The sequence below is a fragment of the Oryx dammah genome, unplaced genomic scaffold (genome assembly GCF_014754425.2).
Source record: "Oryx dammah isolate SB20612 unplaced genomic scaffold, SCBI_Odam_1.1 HiC_scaffold_24, whole genome shotgun sequence".
NCBI classification, from domain to species: Eukaryota; Metazoa; Chordata; class Mammalia; order Artiodactyla; family Bovidae; genus Oryx; species Oryx dammah.
Genome location: NW_024070208.1, coordinates 18287695 through 18310258, shown reverse-complemented (window position 1 = coordinate 18310258; position 22564 = coordinate 18287695). Strand labels below are relative to the sequence as shown.

The window sequence follows — 22564 nt, the reverse complement described above, 5'->3', positions numbered from 1 at the left end:
CATAGGGTAAAGTTTTATTCCAGGCACACAACACATCAAAATACTGATTTGTCTTGTCTCAGCTGGCTCCCGGGACAGAGGTTCCAGCCAAGAGAGGCAATCTGGGAAGACTAGGGCTACTGTCTCTCCTCAGTGCCCTGCTCTTAAAGCAGAGGTGTCGCTGCAAGAGACAAGGCCACTGTCAGCTTGCTCTCCCAACCAGCGGCACAGAAGTGGCAGCCTGGGGAGAAGCTGGTGTCAAGAACACAGAGCCTTGGGCTCTCCCTAGGGGAATTAACTTCACTCAGAATGGGGTGGGGGTGTTCAAGAATAACAGCACGGTTGAAGGCAACGCAGATTTTGGTAAAAGCCGTTAAAAGAGAAAACCAACAGATCTTATGAGAGCAAAAAGCTAAATCCTAGATCATTGAGAGGAGAACCAGGGAAAGAAACAGCTACGAATAACTCTCCTGACATCAAAGACTACTCCTGCAAAGGGAGCCAAATTTAATTGGATTAAACTGTGAAGCAATTTGTGACTCAGAGCGTTGTCAAAAACAAGAAAGTAATCAGCAATAAATGAGAGGTAACAATTAAGTGTGATATTAACAGAGGCAGTTAGCTTAACAACAGGGGGAAAGATGGTTAAAGAGAAAAAAATCGCTATCAGCTCAGTGACTGTGCACCTGTCCAAGGCTACACTGAGGATCAAATCAGAGGTAACATACTGGGAGAAAAGACTTCACTGAAATAGTGCCTTCCATGTCATGGATATGCCTTTCCTGGACATATCATATAATAAAAGTATGTGGCCTTTTGTATCTGGTATCTTTCGCTTAGCTTAATGTTTTCAAGGTTCATCCACACTGTAGTATATGTCAGTACTTTATTCCCTTATACGGCTGAATAGTATTCTACCATATGGATGTGTGTGTCAGTTGCTCAGTTGTGTCTGACTCTTTGCAACGCCAAGGACTGTAGCCTGCCAGGCTCCTCCAGGCAAGAGTACTGGAGTGAATTGCCATTTCCTTCTCCAGGAGCTCTTCCCAGCCCAAGGATCAAATCCAGGTCTCCTACATTGCAGGCAGATTCTTTACCACCTGAGCCGCCAGGGAAGCCCTCTAACCGTATGGATAGTTCACATTTTGTTTACCCTTTCGTCAGCTGATGGATATTTGGGGTGTTTCCATTTTTTGGCTAATACAAATAACACAGCCATAAACACCTGTACACAAGTTATGGATGGATGATACATGTCAAAATTTGATGTTTTGGGATATATGAGTTAAATAAAACGCTAAAATTAATTTCACTTGTTTATACTTGTCATGCAGCTACTATTTAAAATATACGGCTTGCATTTTTATATTTCTATGTAACAGCACTAATATAGTTAGTAATAGCTTTAAAAGCTACTGTTTATTAAGCATTTAGTATTGCTAGGAGGTGAAGTAACCAGTAATACCGTCTTACTTGTTACAATTACTCTGCAAGGAGAGCATTATTAGCTCTATCTTACAGATTGAAATTGAGGTTTAAAGATGTTAAGTATCTTTCTCTAGCTTACAAAGTCAGTAAATGATAAAATTAATATTCATATCTAGATCTGTTTAGCTTTTTAAAACTTATCCTAATCACTATAGCACACTGCCATATACATACATATAGTGAACCCAGAAATAAACAGGCTTTGGCAGGCCTGTTTATTTCTCCATGTGTCCATGAGTCAGACACAACTGAGTGACTTTCACTTTTGGTATCACAGCTAATTTTCCCAACAGTTCTTCAGAAGAAGGTACACATAAGATAGGTAAAAAAAAAAAATCCTGATTCACTTCAAGACAAATAAACATTAAATTATCTCATAAACTAGTCAATAAGAATTCCAAATCCCTTTAACAAAGGCCTGAGTGATCTTTTACAGGCCAAATCAGACTCTGTCACTTGCCAGCTTAAAATCAATGACTCCATCGCCTTCTGGGCAAAGTTCAATCAATCTCATCCCCTCCTACCTTTTAGCCATTAGCGATATCCAAAGTACTTTATGGTACTGCTTTGGCTTTGTACACATGCTGATCACTCTGCCTAGGATGGTCAGTCCCAGTCTCCACATATTTTGCTTGGTGAGTTTCTAATTATCCTTAACTCTACTCAGACATTGCCTTCTTCTACAGTTTTTTCACCCCATAATTACTCTTATTACCTTAAAAATACACAGTATTGTTACCCACTACATAATTTCTGCTTCTTACAAACAACCCTCTACAATAGGACATCAAACAATTACTGCATGTAATTTTATTAAAATATATAATCTACTTATTTACTGTAAACTTCTTGATGATCACAGTTATCATATGATTTCATATTACGAGCATCTAACACATAGTGGTTACCAATAGTCATTTCATTAATGCCTGTGTAGTTTCTTAATTTATATGCACTAAAACAGCTGACAGCCTAAAGTTTCTTAAAGAATATTCCACCAAAAAAACTACTTCCTCTAAACCACCATTAATATACAAGTCATAACTTGGCAGTAAGGTAACCACTCAGTTCAGTTCAATTCACTTGCTCAGTCGTGTCTGACTCTTTGTGACCCCACGGACTGCAGCATGCCAGGCCTCCCTGTCCATCACCAACTCGTGGAGTTTACTCAAATTCATGTCCATTGAGTTGGTGATGCCACCCAATCATCTCATCCTCTGTCATCCCTTTCTCCTCTCGCCTTCAATCTCTCCCAGCATCAGGGTCTTTTCAAATGAGTCAGCTCTTCACATCAGGTGGCCAAAGTACTGGAGTTTCAGCTTCAACATCAGTCCTTCCAATGAGCACCCAGGACTGATCTCCTTTAGGATGGACTGGTTGGATCTCCTTGCAGTCCAAGGGACTATCAAGAGTCTTCTCCAACACCACAGTTCAAAAGCATCAGTTCTTCGGTGCTCAGCTTTCATTACAGTCCAACTCTCACATCCATACATGACTACTGGAAAAACCAGGGCCTTGACTAGATGGACCTTTGTTGGCAAAGTAATGTCTCTGCTTTTGAATATGCTGTCTAGGTTGGTCATAGCTTTCCTTCAAAGGAGTAAGCGTCTTTTAATTTGATGGCTGCAGTCACCATCTGCAGTGATTTTAGAGCCCCCAAAAATAAAGTCTGCTACTATTTCCACTGTTTCCCCATCTATTTCCCATGAAGCGATGGGACCGGATGCCATGATCTTAGTTTTCTGAATGTTGAGCTTTAAGCCAACTTTTTCACTCTCCTCTTTCACTTTCATCAAGAGGATCTTTAGCTCTTCTTCACTTTCTGCCATAGGGGTGGTGTCATCTGCATATCTGAGGTTATTGATATTTCTCCCAGCAATCTTGATTCCAGTTTGTGCTTCATCCAGCCCAGCATTTCTCATGATGTACTCTGCATAGAAGTTAAATAAGCAGGGTGACAATATACAGCCTGACGTACTCCTTTCCCAATTTGGAACCAGTTTGTTGTTCCATGTCCAGTTCTCACTGTTGCTTCCTGACCTGCATACAGATTTCTCAAGAGGCAGGTCAGGTGGTCTGGTATTTCCATCTCTTTCAGAATTTTCCACAGTTTATTGTGATCCACATAGTCAAAGGCTTTGGAATAGTCAATAAAGCAGAAATAGATGTTTTTCTGGAACTCTCTTGCTTTTTCTATGATCCAGTGGATGTTGGCAATTTGATCTCTGGTTCCTCTGCCTTTTCTAAATCTAGCTTGAACATCTGGAAGTTCATGGTTCACATATTGTTGAGCCTGGCTTGGAGAATTTTGAGCATTACTTTACTAGCATGTGAGATGAGTGCAATTGTGTGGTAGTTTGAGCATTCTTTGGCATTGCCTTTCTTTGGGATTGGAATGAAAACTGACCTTTTCCAGTCCTGAGGCCACTGCTGAGTTTTCCAAATTTGCTGGCATATTGAGTGAAGCTCTTTCACAGCATCATCATCTTAGGATTTGAAATAGCTCAACTAGAATTCCATCACCTCCACTAGCTTTGTTCATAGTGATGCTTCCTAAGGCCCACTTGACTTCACATTCCAGGATGTCTGGCTCTAGATGAGTGATCACACCACCATGATTATCTGGGTTGTGAAGATCTTTTTTGTACAGTTCTTCTGTGTATTCTTGCCATCTCTTCTTAATATCTTCTGCTTCTGTTAGGTCCATACCATTTCTGTCCTTTATTGAGCCCATCTTTGCATAAAATGTTCCTTGGTATCTCTAATTTTCTTGAAGAGATCTCTTGTCATTCCCATTCTATTGTTTTCCGCTATTTCTTTGCACTAATCACTGAGGAAGGCTTTCTTATCTCTCCTTGCTATTCTTTGGAACTCTGCATTCAAATGGGTATATCTTTCCTTTTCTCCTTTGCTTTTCACTTCTCTTCTTTTCACAGCTACTTGTAAGGCCTCCTCAGACAGCCATTTTGCTTTTTTGTATTTCTTTTTCTTGGGGATGGTCTTGCTCCCTGTCTCCTGTACAGTGTCATGAACCTCCGTCCATAGCACATCAGACATTCTATCAGATCTAGTCCCTTAAATCTATTTCTCACCTCCACTGTATAATCATAAGGGATTTGATTTAGGTCATACCTGAATGGTCCAGTGGTTTTCCCTACTTTATTCAATTTAAGTCTACATTTGGCAATAAGGAGTTCACGATTTGAGCCACAGTCAGCTCCTGGTCTTGTTTTTGCTGACTGTATAGAGCTTCTCCATCTTTGGCTGCAGAGAATATAATCAATTTGATTTTAGTGTTGGCCATCTGGTGATGTCCATAGAGTCTTCTCTTGTGTTGTTGGAAGAGGGTGTTTGCTATGACCAGTGCATTCTCTTGGCAGGACTCTATTAGTCTTTGCCCTGCTTCATTCTGTACTCCAAGGCCAAATTTGCCTGTTCCTCCAGGTGTTTCTTGACTTCCTACTTTTGCATTCCAGTCCCCTATAATGAAAAGGACATCTTTTTTGGGTGTTAGTTCTAGAAGGTCTTGTAGGTCTCCAAAGAACCGTTCAACTTCAGACTCTTCAGCATTACTGGTCAGGGCATAGACGTGGATTACCATAATAAGGAATGGTTTGCCTTGGAAACGAACAGAGATCAATGTGTCATTTTTGAAATGGCATCCAAGTACTGCATTTTGGACTCTTTGGTTGACTATGATGGTTGACTCTTTGGTTGACTACTCCATTTCTTCCAAGGGATTCTTGGCCCACAGGAGTAGATATAATGGTCATCTGAGTTAAATTCACCCATTCCAGTCAATTTTAGTTCACTGATTCCTAAAATGTCGACGTTCACTCTTGCCACCTCATGTTTGATCACTTCCAATTTGCCCCGATTCATGGAGCTAACATTCCAGGTTCCTATGCAATATTGCTCTTTACAGCATCGGACCTTGCTTCCATCACCAATCACATCCACAATTGGGTGTTGTTTTTGCTTTGGCTCCGTCTCTTCATTCTCTCTGGAGTAAGGTCACCACTAGGAAGAATCTTAAATTTAGATGACTCTTCCATTCAGAACTACAAGTCTTCTGGCAGAGAAGGCTAAAGTGGAAACGAAGTTGATTAAAACAAGTGAAACATGAATAAAACAAACAATTTTGGAAGAAATATTCAGAATGTATATGACTGGACAAATAAGAAAGTCAAGACTATTAAGGGAACAAATCTAAGGTGCAATACATCACAACTTTACTAAGTATGTAACAGTTCCCAGATGGAATCTAATATGAACAGTGACATGAAAAAGCAGGGTGCAATCCTAATAAAATTTTTACTTTACCTTTCTAATTTGCTGTAGAGTGCACACAACACATTATACTTCTTCAACAGTCTTGACACAGCATTATCAACTTTGGTGCTAGTATCAATTTCTTTTAGTAAATCAAAGAATTTATAGACACTGCAAAGGAAAGAATAGAAAAAAGTGAATCCACAATTTTAGAAATTTATTTTTTCATTTTCAAAGCATAGGCATTTCAATTCAAAAGGCCTGTTAGTTCTGTACCAAATCACTATTATACCCTTTGGAAGGAATTAGTTTTTGCATTTTACTAGAATTCAAAGGGAAAAAAAGAAATCAACTAGTCTTCAACCTATATCCCTGTATCTATACACCTAAGCCAAGAACACAGAAAAAATAAGGGTTATTACAGACATACAAATATTTAGTTCTGTATTTAGCTGTATGTTTTAAAAATCCTAAGTTCCCATCCATTTATCCTACACAAAAACTACCTGTTTTGTTCCAATGTTTTCCTTTACATATTATAACTCTCCTTTGACAGTGAGAAACCTGGGATCCACCTATCTCTAACTCACTCATTTAATCAATCCCCCTGTAACGACCAAGCTACCAACTCCTCCAAGTTGGCACCCTCCTCTCCTGCTCGGACTGACTCCCCCACCCTGAACTGCCCTCACCCTTCCACATAGGCATCTGACCACTCATCCCAGATAGCTCTTACCTCACATGTGCTGTGACTCCCTACACCAGCTCTCCACACACCTGCTTGGTCTGCCCTTGCACACCAAGCAGCCCATGTCAAGAAGCCCCCCACACCCTTGGGGGATGACCTCCTCATCCCACTTTGGCTCTAACACCCTTCTCAGGGAGCCATGGCTCTCCCTCACCATAGATGCACACACCTCTCTTTACCCCACCAATGGTTTTAGGGGAAGGAAAAAGGAAATAGCTGGGAGCTCAGATGGTAAAGAATTTGCCTACAATGCAGGAGACCTGGGTTTGATTCCTGGATTGGGAAGATTCCCTGGAGAAGGGAATGGCAATCCACTCCAGTGTTCTTACCTGGGAAATCCCATGGACAGAGGAGCTTGGCAGGCTACAGTCCATGGGGTCGCAAAGAGTAGAACATGACTGAGTAACTAACACTAATAATTTTTATTTCACAGGAAAGGAAAGGAACCCGAGACTTAATAAGGATAAGCAATCTATTTCAAGTCATATACCTTGTAAAATATACCCAGTCTATCTTAACCCAAATATAGATTCTCTTTCTAATCCCCTTAAGTCACTAAAACATTTGCTGATGTAAAAATTTACCTCTATATTCAGATTGTTTTCAGCTATATAAAACCTATTTTGGTTTAGTGATTTTATTTAATAAAGTTAAACTTTGAAATCTCTGAGACATAAACAAGTTCTAATTTAATCAGTTAAATATGTACACAGAAGGTCTTTGTTTCCACATTTTATTTAGAGGTAGTAAGAAAATTACTAAAATGTGAAATAATTTTATCTCATTTACACAAAACACCAATTATGTTTAACTCTAGATGGCTTTACCCAAGAAGAAACATACTACTATCTTTTTGGTAAATTATTTACTGTTAGATATTGTAAATATACTGCAAAAGAAATGACTAGAAGAAATGACCAGAAGGCTTCTCTTCAGTTGTTGGAAACAATTAGTAAATTCTCATTAGGCTTATAAACTCAATACAGACATTAAGTAATTACAGGGGCAAGTATTATAATAGATACTTAACTGAACACACAGTCTCAAAACATATACAATTACAATATCTATTATATTAAAAGTCTTAAACTTTAATAAATCAATTAAATTCCTTGAAGATGGGCTCACACTACTTTTACAAAGGTTTTAATATATAATAAGCCTATTTAATAAAGCTGCCTATTTTGTCCACTTTATCAACAGCTACAATTAAGAAAGTTAACACAGTGAGAGATAAAATGAAGATTTTCCCATGACACAGACTGCTACATTTTAAAGAAAGTGCAGCATAAAGACATTAAGGGCCCCAGCAGAGTGAGAGAGTTCACTAGTTGACCCAAGTTCTCCATGTTTTAGTTAATTTTGGCATTTCCCACCAATTCCCTGAAGTCTATTAAAATGATAGTTCAGAAATAGTTTTTTTTTTTTTAATGGCAGAGGCCTATATTAATGCAAGAAATTTTACCTGGTTTCAATATTTTTCTGTAGCTCAGTGAAAGTGAACGGCATCTCATCTAAGTCAACTGCTGCAATAAAGATACAGATTCCCCACAGTTCCTTTTTCTTTTGAACATAACGTTCCTGCAAACAAAACAAAAAGGTTCGAGTAATTTGTTAAATCATTTACACACAAAATACTAGGCAACTTTTTTCTTATTGAGCATAACAAAATAAATTTGTTCCTAAGTCTTTATGAGAATATTTAATTCTAGACTAGTACAAACTAGTTACAAAATTAGGAACTAAATTTTATATTATAAAGCAAAAAAAAATTACCAGATAGGTCAAAAGTTAAACTACAACTTTCTATAAGAAATCTAGAAGCCAGTCAGTTCTCTGAGGTAAACATTTTCAGTTCTCAATAACACAACATCATCCAAGCCAAGGTGAAAGATTTTACTTCATAACATAAATTGTGTTTAAAAAACAAGCCCAGTTTCTCACTTGATTATCCTCCTTTTGCTCTAATTCATTTGTTCTTTTACCAATCTATTGATTCAAGTATTTTTTAACCTTATGAAATTTATATCTCTCAGTGTTCTAACTGCCTTCCTTGTAAAATGGAAATAATAATACTTACCTCACTTTGTAAGAATTAAATGAGACTTTATATAAAGCCCTTACCACAATGCCTAGCATTTAATTTGTACTCAATGAATGACAGCTATCATTATCATTAGAATATTTTTTCATTATCATTAGAATACTTATTCCCCTAAAAATATATCTTTATTTAAATATGTGTTTTATACGTAAAATTGGATTATATTAAATTGAAAACAAAAGAAATAACAAAGTATCTAATGTTCTATCAAACAGTTGGAACTACTTACTTACTCTTAATTGTAGAGTACAATGGGGCTGAAAAGTATATGATGCAATTTTATATTGTTTTAAAATCTCAATTACATAAAAGTTTTAGGAAAAAGAATTATTCTAGATTATCAAATTTTAGGGATAATACAAAGCTTATTACTATCCAACTCTAAACTTTTCCTTAATTTAAAAAATCATATCTTTATCTTCATACGGTTTTATCTCTTCCAATTTGTTTTTTTAGTATCTTCTAAAATTTGACGTATCTAATAATTTAGATCACCGACTCAATGGACATGAGTTTGGGTAAACTCCGGGAGTTGGTGATGGACAGAGAGGCCTGGCGTGCTGTGGTTCATGGGGTCGGACACAACTGAGTGACTGAACTGAACTGAATAATTTTTAAAGAAATGATCATTATGCAACTAACACAGTTTTGTCACTTTGGGGATACAGTGATGAAAACAGAACAAACAAAAAAATTCCCTGTCTCCCTGGGAGTTACACTTCTATTTAAGTTAAAAACATGAATTTTTGTGTCAAACATTCAAGACTTTGAACACATACTCTAGTTGTATAACTGTAAGCAACTGATTCACAGAAGGCAATGGCAACCCACTCCAGTACTCTTGCCTGGCAAATCCCATGGACGGAGAAGCCTGGTAGGCTGCAGTCCATGGGGTTGCTAGGAGTCAGACACGACTGAGCGACTTCACTTTCACTTTTCACTTTCATGCATTGGAGAAGGAAATAGCAACCCACTCCAGTGTTCTTGCCTGAAGAATCCCAGGGACGGGGAAGCCTGGTGGGCTGCCATCTCTGGGGTTGCACAGAGTCAGACATGACTGAAGCGACTCAGCAGCAGCAGCAAGCAACTGATTAAATCTAATTAAACCTCAGTTTTTACTAAAATAGAAATGATAATAGTATCCTATCAGGGTCAATATGAAATTTAACAGTGAGGATGGTCTTAAGTAATCAGCACAGTGCCTGGCATTATACTCATTCAGTAATAAACAGTGGCAGCACTATTATCAGTGAATCTAGCACTCATTCCTCTACATCATATCTGTCTCAGAAACTGTCCACAACCCAATCTTCTCCACACCAAAAATATTCATCCCTGGGAATGCTGAGGACTACTGGAGTTCTGTGTGTAAGAAATCATTTGTATTGACTTCTAGTCCCTGGCAATCACTGATCTGATTTCAATTCCTTCTCTAGAATGTCATAGAAATGGAATTATATAGGCTGTAGCCTTTTTTGTCTGGCTTCTTTCACTTGGCATAATGCTTCTGAGAAGTCATCCATATTGTTGTACCTATTAGTATTTATCCCTTTTATTTGTTGAGTAGCACTCCTTTGTATGAATATACCACACTTTGTTTATCTATTCCAATAGCTGAATACACTGCTATGAATAAGGCTATTAACCTTGAGCCTTAAATATTCAACTACAGATCTTTAAGTGGATGCATATTTTCATTTATCTCGGGTGAACGCCTCACTGGGGAATGCTAAGTTCTACATTAAATGTAAGTTTAAGTTTGTAAGAAACTGGTAAACCATTTTCCCAGGTGGCTGTACTGCTTTGCGCCCCCGCCAGCCACAAATGAGAGTTCCCGTTTCTTCACATCCTCACCAGCACTTAGTTTCTGTTTGTTTTCCATTCATCCTAGTAGGTGTGTAGCTGTACATTTTCCCAAGGACTACTAACACTGAGTACTTTTTCAAATCTCACTTAGCATCTGGATCTCTTCTTTTGCCAATTTTCTATTCAGTTGTTTGTCTTATCAAGTTGTTAAGAGTTACTTAAACATTCTGGATTCAAATTCTTTAACAGGTATGTGTTTTGCAAAAATCTTCAACTGATCTGTAGCTTTGTATTTTCTTAAATAGCATATTTCAAAGGGCATGTTTTTAATTTTGATGGAGCTCAATTTGTTATTTTGTTTTATAGATCATGCTCTTGCTGGTACTATCCATGAAATCTTTGTTTAATCCAAGGTCACAAAGATTTTCTCCTTGGTCATCTTCTGGAAGTTTATATCTATGCTTCATTTGAATTAATTTTTATGATTGGTGCAACATAGGGACTAAAGTTCATTTTTTGCATATGGATGTCGAATTGCTCCAGTATCATTTGTTGAGGGGAACTCCTTTCTCCATTCAACTACCTTAGCACCTCTGTTTGCAAACACTGACCCATATGTGTGAATTCTATTTTCTGATTCTCTGTTCTGTTCCACTGACCTAGTTGTCTTTCTTTCCACCAATACCACAATGACTTGATTACTACAGCTATGTTTTCTTCTTTTTTTAGTTCAGTTTGATTCAAGACTTTTAAATCCGTAAAACGACATTTGATTCAGTTCTCATTGTGCAGATTAAGAAATTGAAGATTAGAGCGTGGAGACTTGCCCAACACAGCCTATCAATGCCACAGGCCTATAAAACCAAAGTTTCCTAACACTCAAATTAGTCTTCTTCCCTTTATTTAAGCATATTTCCTTACTACATTTCTACATTGATTTTCTAACATTTTCATTATTGAAATCCTTAATCTCACCACCCCACTACAAGTTTTGTACTCTTCATTTCTATTTTGTTGAGAAGGTTAGAGAATCACAATTCAAAGGCTTCAACATGTTTCTCCATGGTAATTTCTAATTACCATATACTCCCAATGTCCCTGCATCTAGCTTCAGGTCCCTCTTCTCTTCTGACTTTGACAAATGAACATCCTCCTCCACTCTTAAATCAGTAAATCTACTCCCTCACTTCTTCCCACTTTGGATCACCTCCTTCAAGACCTAGTTTATTAATTCCTCCCTTTGTCTCACATAATTTATCTTACAGTTCTTTCTAAACACGTGCTTCTGTTTAGCTACAAACAAGCTTGCACTGTGCTGTGCTAGGTCACTCAGTTGTGTCTGACTCTTTGGGATCCCATGGACTGTAGCCCGCCAGGCTCCTCTGTCCATGGGAATTCTCCAAGCAAGAATACTGGAGTGGGTTGCCATGCCCTCCTCCAGGGGATCTTCCCAACCCAGGTCGCTCCTGCATTGCAGGCAGATTCTTTACCAGCCAAGCTACCAGGGAAGCCCCACAAACAAGCTTACCTCACTTAAAAAAAAAAGCTATCCTTCTATCCTTGGACTTTATCAAGCTACTGTTAGAACCACACGAACCACACATACACACCTCTCACTGTTCACACACACACACTCACCAGATACACTCTCCCAGTACACACCTACTACATCCACTGAACACATACTTCTACTATATAAGCACTATTCTACTGAGACTATTGCCTAAGTCTCGAGAGATCTCTCTCTAAACTGAATAGACTTTTCTTTGGTTTCATCTACAAAGACCTCTATACAACATCTGACACCACTGTAATGAAACTTTTCTCCTTAGCTTTTCAAACACAATTAACATCCTCATTCTCTTTTTTATCTCTATCAACTTCTTCCGAGTTTCCTAATTCCAAAGACTTTTCCCCACCACCTTCTTCTTCCTTCTGCCATCTGCAGCTTCATCCACTTCTACAGCAGCCCCAACTCCTCGATACAGATGTTTCACGTGACTCATCCTGCTTTCCGGCCCTCACTGCTGTCTCAAGATCTAGGCCCTATTTTCCAAAGGCAATTACAACCCAAAATTTGTAACTGAATTGTTTCTTCAAAAATTTAGTTGAGAATTATGTAATGGCCTCGGAATAGCACCTTTGAAACCATTAAAACAGAGGAAAAGCAAGTTTTACTCAGCCAAAAGAATCACAAAAAAATAAATGAAAAAAGGAAAAAAATGAGGAAAGGATAAGAAAAAGCATCTTGCAAAAGAAAAAGACAGTAATTTCCAATAAACATTTTGAATATAAGAACCTCAGAAGAGTGTTAATTGAAGGACATTTTGCTAATCTGCATCAAAAGCCTTAAGAGTTCAGTTTTATCTTTATGAATTTATCCAATGAAAATAATTAGAGTAAGATTTAGTATAATAAATGTTCAAAGAATTACAACAGCAAAAATAGTGGGAAACATTTAAATATCTTTAAATAGAACAGTTAAATAAATTATGATAGAGCTGTATCAGGAGCTACATAAGACTCTTAGAAAACATTTCAAAGATTATAAGGACACAGGAAAAAAAACAGACACATTACAAGAAAAAAACCATCAGAATACAAAATTCTGTGTATATTTTGACTCCAATTTGTTGAATATTTTTAAAAGAAAGGATAGGCAAAAATATATCAAAATGTTAACTATTATCTCTAGGTGGTAGGATTACAAATGGTTTTCATTAATCCTAGGTATATTTTCTAAATTACCTACAATTATAAAATAGAGGGGAAAGCAAGTCAATTAAAAAGTACTAAATTTATATAAAACAGGTGAGAGGAAAAATTATGAATATTTTTGAGAAAAATCTTTTTTAAAATAGTAAAACTTTAATTACATACACTATAGTTTAAATCAAAATCTATAATCAACACTTAAGAGATTACTCATTTGAGCTATCATTCAGTTTAGTTTACTTAAACCACCCAACTGGTAACCCTGAGTTAGTGATATGACTTCTACTGGGTTAACCAAAAAGTTTGTTGAATCTTTTTCCCCATGATATTTTATGGAAAATACTGAACAAAGTTTCTGGCCAAGCCAACACTTGCTCTTTTACGATGCACTAACTTATAAAAGAGCTCCCCCAAGTGGTAACATAAATCATCTTAGAAACATCTGAAAAGTAGGTTATCTTACTGAAAAGTAGGTTAACATAACTAGCATGAATTTAACCTGAAATTTTAAAAGTTAAAAACACTACTCTCTCTTATCTTTACTTTTTAAGATATCAACCATGAAAATGATGGAAATAAGCCATAGTAAACACACTCTTTATCTCAGGGTCAAAAGGATACATCCTTACACCAGATTCATGAGACTGTAATGAGTGATTAGTAATAAAGTTACAAGTTAAATGTATTACAGAAGTAGAGAGGCTAAGAGCTGCCTTTATATCTTCCCCTCCTGGATTTCCTTACCAGGGTTATATGTAAGAACAAAAGAAATAACATGCTAATATGCCAGAAAATCCTCCCTCTCGCTTGCATAATATCAGCTGACAGCACTCAAAACCTGAGTGCTAACGAAATTCTTGATGTGCTCACAAGAACCAGAAGGCAAGAGTAGCACAGCCAAGAAGAATACAAAAGCTAACTTCACTTGTGCTCGATCATATTTTTGATTCAACATGCAGAGGTAAACACCAACTGAATTAGCCACCCAGTTACACAATGCCTTTGCGGGAAAGAGCTGACTCTACTCCCAGAAAAATATGTTCTTGGCAGATTCAGATTCCTCTAGTCTTCTGCCCAAGAGATGAGTACTTGGAGCTAAGAGCTTCTACAGAATTCAGTGGTTAGGACTATTTAAGCACCTAACTAAACTCAAGTTCAGTTTACTAGATTGTTCAATTGTCCCTATCTCAACTAGTTTTTAAGATTTTGAAGGCATAATCACACCAAGTACACTGCTGAACCCCCAAGAACCTAGTACAATGGCCAGCACTAACTTAACATTAAATGTATATATTTTTTAAAAGCAGCATCAATACTCATATCCCAGCATAGGATAGAATGACTTTTGACTTTTTGACTTTCTCGTCTTTCCCCCTAGTAGGCTCAGAGAACTAAGCAGCAACTGAATCATTAGTAAAGAGTTTTAAGGTGAGAATATTGGCCCTACCACAATTTCTTTATCTCCTGATCACACACTGATCAGCTACTGAGGATCAGCAGGATTAATTCACACAAAGAAATGAATTACAGTCTTCATTTCCTAAACTTGTAATACATAACTGACCTGGAATTTAGTTTCTAGTCAAGCTCTCTGCTTTACTGAGTCAAAGGCCCAAAAAATGACCCACTCAAGAAGATAGAGCCATAGAGCAGTGAGAACAGCCACCATATTAAAACAACTACTCATTAACTGATGTCTACCCCTCTTAGAAACAAAGATGAAAAACACTGAGGAAGTCAATTACTACAACTCAGATTTAATTATGTGTATAAATCGTATTTTTCAAAGTTAGCATGTCCATTCACTCCACCAATATAATTTGAAAAAATGAAAACATAACTACTGAATAAATGAGTTGGCATTAGAATAAAAGAATCTCAGTTGGAAGGGAAAATGAAAGAGATCACTGATCACTGAAGTCCTGTGGTCTGGGAGTCTCTAGGGTTCAAATCATAAAATGATAATCTTTGGCTAATTTGCTTAAATTTTTAAAAACTTAAGCGAACCCATATGTTTACTTTCAATAATGCCTCAGTAACTAAAGTAGCAAGTGTTTCACTTTTGCTAGAATTCAATGCAGCAAGGTAACACAATTTACCTTTATACTGATAAAAAGCAAGGGCTGTCAGGCTTGAATAAAATTAGGAAAAATTATTATTTAATAAAGTTTGGTACACTTTCTAAAAGAGATCCAAGGTGGGGGAAAGTTTGGTGGTTTCTGACTGCAATATAAATCTGATTCAACTTATCTTAAAAATGGTTTGCAGAATGAGAAAAATCAAGGCACATACTGAAAAGGAACAGGCATTTTTGACAAAATAACTCACTTCAAAACTCTCCTAAATATCTAGGTCTCATATAAACTTGACTACTTGTTTATAGCTGAACATGTGATAGAAATAACTACCAATCTGAACATCAATAATTATGACTATCAGGCCTCTAAAATTATAATGTAAATAAGGAAAAAAACTGATTCACTGAGAGAGTATTTATAATCATTTCTTTCAAAATACCACCTGTTGTATCTAAATTATATAGGGCATAAAGATGTTTAAAGTACAGAAAAACAAACAGTCCTATTAAATTGAGGTTGACAATACCCTAGCAAACCTGGAAGCCTATAACTCTCCACAGTCATTTCAATCCTAAGGGGGAAAGGTGCTATACAGAATGTGATATATTCTTCTGGTAGCTACCATTCTTCTGGTATCTACTTCTAACATGAAGAATAAAGAGAAGTGAATGAGTAAAGAAGATGTGGTATACAGAACCAACTAAATGTCACTCAGCCATATAAAAGAAGGAAATCATTAATGCCATTTGCAGCAACATGGACGGACCTAATCATACAAAGTTAAGTCAAAGACAAATCTCATATAATATCACTTACGTGTGGAATCTAAAAACCGATACAAATGAACTCACAGACACAGCAAACAAACTTATGGGTTACCAAAAGGGAAAGAGCTTGGGAGAAACAAGATATTCAATATCTTGTTATAACCCATAATGGAAAAGAATTTGAAAAAGAATACACGCACACAGAACTGAATCACTTTGCTGTACACCAGAAACCAATACAACACTGTAAACTTCAATTAAAAAAAAAAAAAAAGCAGGGTAAAGTGAAGAGAAAATCTAAGGGAGAACTAGGGCAGAGTATAGTATTAAACAGTGCTAGGCCTTATTGGAAAAGTGAGATATCAGCAAAGATATTATCCTATGAGCAAAGACATAATCTATTAAATTTTCTAAATGTGAAATGTCTTCTGACCCAGTGGTTTCACTTCTAGGAGCCAACATTACAGAAGTACTCTTATTTGTACACTAAATGTATATATAAAGCTATTCACTGCAGCAGTTTGTAGTATCAAATGTTCAAAAATAAACTAAATGTTTGTTAATAGGGGAATATATAAATAAATTACACGCCCATACAATGGAAAATACATCCACTAAAAAGATTAAGCTAAACACAGAAGGAGAGGTACTCTTCACTACATGAAAAAAGCAAGGTACAGAAAAACACAAAAACTAGAAACTTTTATTAGCTGCCTATGGAGGAGAAGTGGGTAACTTAGGGGAAAAAATGAGAGAGGTTTTCATTGCTTACATTTTTATTTCTTTTGAATCTTAAACCATCTGAATCTACTGCCTATTCCAAAAGCATCAATAATTACTTAAATTGGTTAAAAAGTGTAAATAAATAATAAAACCTCAGTGAAAAAAAAAAATCCTGTGTGTGTGTGTGAAGGGGGAAATGAGGAAGGGTTAGAGGGGCAGAATGAATAAAAATTTATCAGTGGTTATTTCTATAAAGGTGGGAATACAAAGAGAGCAATGGATATTCACTTCTCACTTTAATACTATGAGTTTCAAATATATATGTGTGTTTGTATATAAATATTCATTTATATATGCATGTTCATATGGAAATATATATTTATTTGAAATGCAGAAAGGGAAATATAGAAAAGTGGGAAAAAATGACAAGAAAGATGTTAGGGAGAAAAACTACATGCTCTGCCTTGAAAGTTGGCATTCAAATCTGTTAACAGTTACAAGAGTCATAATGACCACAAAATAAAATAAAATGTCTTCTCAGAAGAAGCCTAGCTAGTCTTCATTCAGAGATGAGAGTAAAATTCCTTCCATGGTTCCTCAGAAAACACAATACATGCTGCAGTAAAAATAGCAGTCAAATTATATATTATTATAACAATTATCTATAATTACATGTTAGATATATCTGAGTAGTTCATGATGAAAGCTCATGATGAACTTTAATAATGCTATCCGACGTATATATTAAGTTTAAGACACTAAATGGTGAAGAGGGAAGAAACGGTTTGATTAAATTTAGAGAGTATGAAAGTAGAGAAAAATCAACAAAACCAAAAACTGGTTTTTTGAAAAAAAGATAAGCTTGATCAAGAAAAAAGATTCAAATTAGTTAAAATTAGAAATGACATAAGGATATTAAGACCAACCTTATAGAAATTTTAAAAAGAATCATAACAGGAATGCTATAAGCCACTGCCTGCTGACAAATCAGATAATTTAGATTAAATGGACAAACTTCTAAAAAGACAGAGATGACCAAACCAACACAACAAGAAACTGACAATTTGAAAAGACCTGTAACAAAGTTAAGAGACTAGACTAGTAATTTTAAAACCTCTCCACAGAGAAAAGTCGAGGCTCAGCTGGTTTCATTGATGAATTCTACCAAACATTTAAAGCAGAATTAGTATCAATTCACCAAGTGGATGGAGAAGGCGATGGCATCCAACTCCAGTACTCTTGCCTGGAGAATCCTATGGATGGAGGAGCCTGGTGGGCTGCAGTCATGGGGTCATGAAGAGTTGGACACGACTGAGCGACTTCACTTTCACACATTGGAGAAGAAAATGGCAACCCACTCCAGTGTTCTTGCCTGGAGAATCCTAGGGACAGGGGAGCCTGGTGGGCTACCGTCTAGGGGGTTGCAAAGAGTCAGACACGACTGAAGCGACTTAGCAGCAGCACCACCACCAAGTGAAAGTGAAGTCACTCAGTCATGTCCGACTCTTTGAGACCCATGGACTGTAGCCTGCCAGGCTCCTCTGTCCATGGGATTTTCCAGGCAAGAGTACTGGAGTGGGTTGCCATTGCCTTCTCCAGGGGATCTTCCCAACCCAGGAATCAAACCCTGGTCTCCTGCACTGCAGACAGACGCTTTACCGTCTGAGCCACCAGGGAAGCCCATCAATTAACCAAAATGCTCCATAAAAGCTGAAGAGAAGGAAATATTTCCCATCTCCTTTGGCAGTCAGTACTACCCTGACACTAAAATCAGACAAAGACACTGCAAGGAAAGAAAATAGAGACCAAAATCTCTTATGAACAAATGCATAAAAATGCTGAACAAAATACAAGGAAACAAAATTTAAATATATGTATATATATAAGAACAATTACACACCATAAACAAGTGAAACTTATCCTAGAAACACAATGTTGGTTTAAAATCTCAGAGGAATATAATACATTAATAAGGAGAAAAAACATACAGTTGTCTCAATAGATGCAGAAAAAATCATTTGACAAGATCCCAAACCATTTGACAAAATACTCAACACAACTGGAACAAAAAAGAAGTTCCTCAACCTGACAAAAGGCATCTCCAGAAAGCCCACATCATAGGTAACAGTAAGACTGAATGTTCTCCCACTAAGATCAGGAAAAAGGTAACAATGTATTGGAGGTTCTAGCCAGGGCAATCTGCTAAGAAAAGGAAATAAAGGGCATCCATCTCAATCCCAAAGAAAGGCAATGCCAAAGAATGCTCAAACTACTGCACAATTGCACTCATCTCACATGCTAGTAAAGTAATGCTCAAAATTGTCCAAGCCAGGCTTCAGCAATACGCGAACCGTGAACTTCCAGATGTTCAAGCTGGCTTTAGAAAAGGCAGAAGAACCAGAGATCAAATTGCCAACATCTCCTGGATCATAGAAAAAGCAAGAGAGTTCCAGAAAAACATCTATTTCTGCTTTATTGACTATGCCAAAGCCTTGGACTTTGTGTGGATCACAATAAACTGTGGGAAATTCTGAAAGAGATGGGAATACCAGATCACCTGACCTGCCTCTTGAGAAACCTGTATGCAGGTCAGGAAGCAAGAGTTAGAACTGGACATGGAACAACAGACTGGTTCCAAATAGGAAAAGGAGTACGTCAAGGCTGTATATTGTCACCCTGCTTATTTAACTTCTATGCAGGGTACATCATGAGAAACGCTGGACTGGAAGAAGCACAAGCTGGAATCAAGATTGCTGGGAGAAATATCAATAACCTCAGATATGCAGATGACACCACCCTTATGGCAGGAAGTGAAGAAGAACTAAAGAGCCTCTTGATGAAAGTGAAAGAGGAGAGTGAAAAAGTTGGCTTACAGTTCAACATTCAGGAAACTAAGATCACGACATCTGGTCCCATCACTTCATGGTAAATAGATGGGGAAATAGTGGCTGACTTTATTTTGGGGGGCTCCAATACCACTGCAGATGGTGACTGCAGCCATGAAATTAAAAGACCCTTACTCCTTGGAAGAAAAGCTATGACCAACCTAGATAGCACATTAAAAAGTAAAGACATTACTTTGTCAACAAAGGTCCGTCTAGTCAAGGCTATGGTTTTTCCAGTGGTTATGTATGGATGTGAGAGTTGGACTATAAAGAAAGTTGAGTGCTGAAAAATTGATGAAGAAAAAATAGAAAAGATATTACTACGACAATAATAGTGTATAACTTCACATTTTGTTTCTATATAATTTAAGAGAGTGATACATTAAAAAATCATTAGTTTATGTTTTTGGACTCTCAATATAAAAAGGCATACTTTTGTGACATCAATAACTGAAAGGAGTGTGGACAGGGCTAATGAAGTATACTGCTACTGCTAAGTCACTTCAGTCGTGTCCGACTCTGTGCGACCCCATAGACAGCAGCCCACCAGGCTCCCCCGTCTCTGGGATTCTCCAGGCAAGAACACTGGAGTGGGTTGCCATTTCCTTCTCCAATGCATGAAAATGAAAAGTGAAAGGGAAGTCGCTCAGTCGTATCTGACTCTTAGCGACCCCATGGACTGCAGCCTACCAGGCTCCTTCATTCATAGGATTTTTCAAGCCAAGAGTACTGGAGTGGGGTGCCATTGCCTTCTCCAATGAAGTATAATTTTCTATATTATTGAAGTTAAGCTTGAAAAAATTCAAATTAGAGTATAAAACTTTAAGATGCTAAATGTAATCCCATGGTAATGACAAAGAAAACAAAGAATATACACAGAAGGAAATAAGAAAGGAATTTAAACATTTCAATACAAAAGGTCAGCTAAATACAAAAGAATCACTGAAAACAGAAAATCAACAGAAAATCAACAGAAAATCCAAGGAAATCAAAAGCTGATACTTTAAAAGATCAATAAAATAAAAAAGCCTACAGCCAGAAAAAAAGAGAGTGAAAAAGAAGACACATTATTATAATAGAAATGTATTGACTCTTTTTTTCTTGCTGTCTTTTGAATTCTCTCTTTAACTTTTGCCATTTTAATTATGATATGCCTTGGGTTCATACTGTCTGTGACTTTGTGTTTCCTGCACCTGGATGTCTGTTTCCTGTCTCTGTTTGGGAACTTTTCAGCCATAATTTCATGAGATAAATTTTTTACCTCTTTCTCCCTCTCTTCTCCTTCTGGGACCCCTATTAATGTGATTTTTAGTACACCAAATGTTGCACCCAAAGTCCCTTGAACAATTCTCATTAAAAATTTTTTTTTCTTTTTGCTGTTGGGACCAGGTGATTTCCATTATTCTATCAGATACCTTATGCATTCTTCTGTATCACCTAACCTGCTGTTAATTTTCTCTAGTGTTTTTCGTTTCAGTAATCCTGTTTTCTAGCTCTGACTGGTTCTTTCTGTATGTGTTTTCTAATCCCTTGTTAAAATTCTGTGTTCATCTATTCTGTTCCCCAGTTCAGTTAGCATTCCTGTTACTATTGGATTCTTTATAAGGTATTTACCTCGTTTCATCAGAGATTTTTTTCAGGGGTTCTTGCCCTTTCATTTGAAATATAGTCCTCAGTCTTATTTTGTTCAGCCTTCTGTCACCATGAAATCAGGTGAAACAGTTACCTATCCCAGTCTTGGAGGCATGGCCTCGTGCGGGGGTGTCCCAATGCAGTCTGCATGTGCCCAGTGGCTCTGGTCTGCGAGCTGCTGGATCACAAGCAAGCGAAAGCAGGCTGTCTTCCCCTGGGCTGGGCGGGCAGCCATCATTCTGATGGCGTGAAGTTGGAGCAGCTGCAGTCCGAACTGGGGCTTCTCTGCTCAAGGGCGGTCTCCACCCTATAAGAGGTGGGGGCGGGGCTCCAGTGGCTGGAACGAAGTGTACTGAGACAAGTGGGTTTCTGACAGGAGACCCTGTCTAGGTATGGGGCGCGTCCAGGGCTGAGGACACGGGGCAGAACTTCTGTGCTGGTTTCTCTCCCTCCCCAACCCCTGGCGTGCATGCCTTGGTTAGAGACCCGGTCAGGACTTGAGCTGGCGCCTGCGCTCACTGGCCAGGTTTCACTCCCCTCCAGATGCGCGCAGGGACACACAAGCCTGCGATGGCAGGCCCCACCCTAGAGCTAGTTTTACTCCCCCTCAAGTGTGTCCAAGGTCGGCCTACCAAGTGACAACATTCTCCGCCTGGGATACACCGACACCCAGGCTGGCAGTGTCTGCCTCCACACTGGTCAGAGTCGGGGCAGGGTGCAAGCAGGCTCGCAGCCCGTGTGCACACTCTCAGGAGCAGCCCGTGCCTCAGTGGGTGCAGCGGCTGGGCAAGAGGCGCTGGAGCAGGAGCCCTGAGCAGGCTGCGGGATACACTGGGATGGTTCTGGTAAGCCGGCCAGGGCTAAAGGAAGTTATTCCATCTGCTGACTCTGTGCTGTGACCGGGAGGAGGCAAGTCTGTGCATGTCCTTCAAGGGCCGAGTCTTGGTTTCTTAGAGCCCTCTGGTAAGCCCCAGTGGTTTCCAAACCAGCTCAAGGGGTCGTCTTCCCAGTGTTGGACCCGTGGGCTAGGTCGCCTAATACATGGCTCAAATCCCTCACTCCCCCAGGGAAAATCCCCAAGCCTGTGCCATCTCCCTCCCCTTCTGTACCCTCCACTAGCGGGTGCAAGTCCCGACCAGACCAGACTGCTTCTCCTCCCTTCCTGCCAGCCTTTGTGTAGTTCTTCCTTTACAGCCTTGGTTGAGAAAGAGCCATCTGGCTCCTTCCCAAATCAGTTTTACCAAGCACCGCTCTATATGTAGTTGTGGTTTTGATGTGTTGGTGAGTGAAGGTCTACTCCATTGTGATCTCTCCTCCCCAGGTACGGGTTTTCACAGTGGACGCACCAATATACCGTTCCCTTTTCT

General features: G+C 38.2%; 1 protein-coding gene across 1 annotated transcript in view; it reads right to left on the bottom strand.

The window, feature by feature from the left end:
• The window catches only part of RB1 (RB transcriptional corepressor 1), a 119029-nt gene that overhangs the window by 85329 nt on the left and 11136 nt on the right, over nucleotides 1-22564 (bottom strand). The window contains exons 3-4 of the mRNA XM_040266921.1: nucleotides 7953-8068; nucleotides 5791-5910 (exon numbers count right to left, since the gene is read on the bottom strand). Of these exons, the coding sequence (XP_040122855.1) occupies nucleotides 5791-5910; nucleotides 7953-8068 (236 nt within the window). The remainder of the gene's footprint in view (nucleotides 1-5790; nucleotides 5911-7952; nucleotides 8069-22564) is intronic.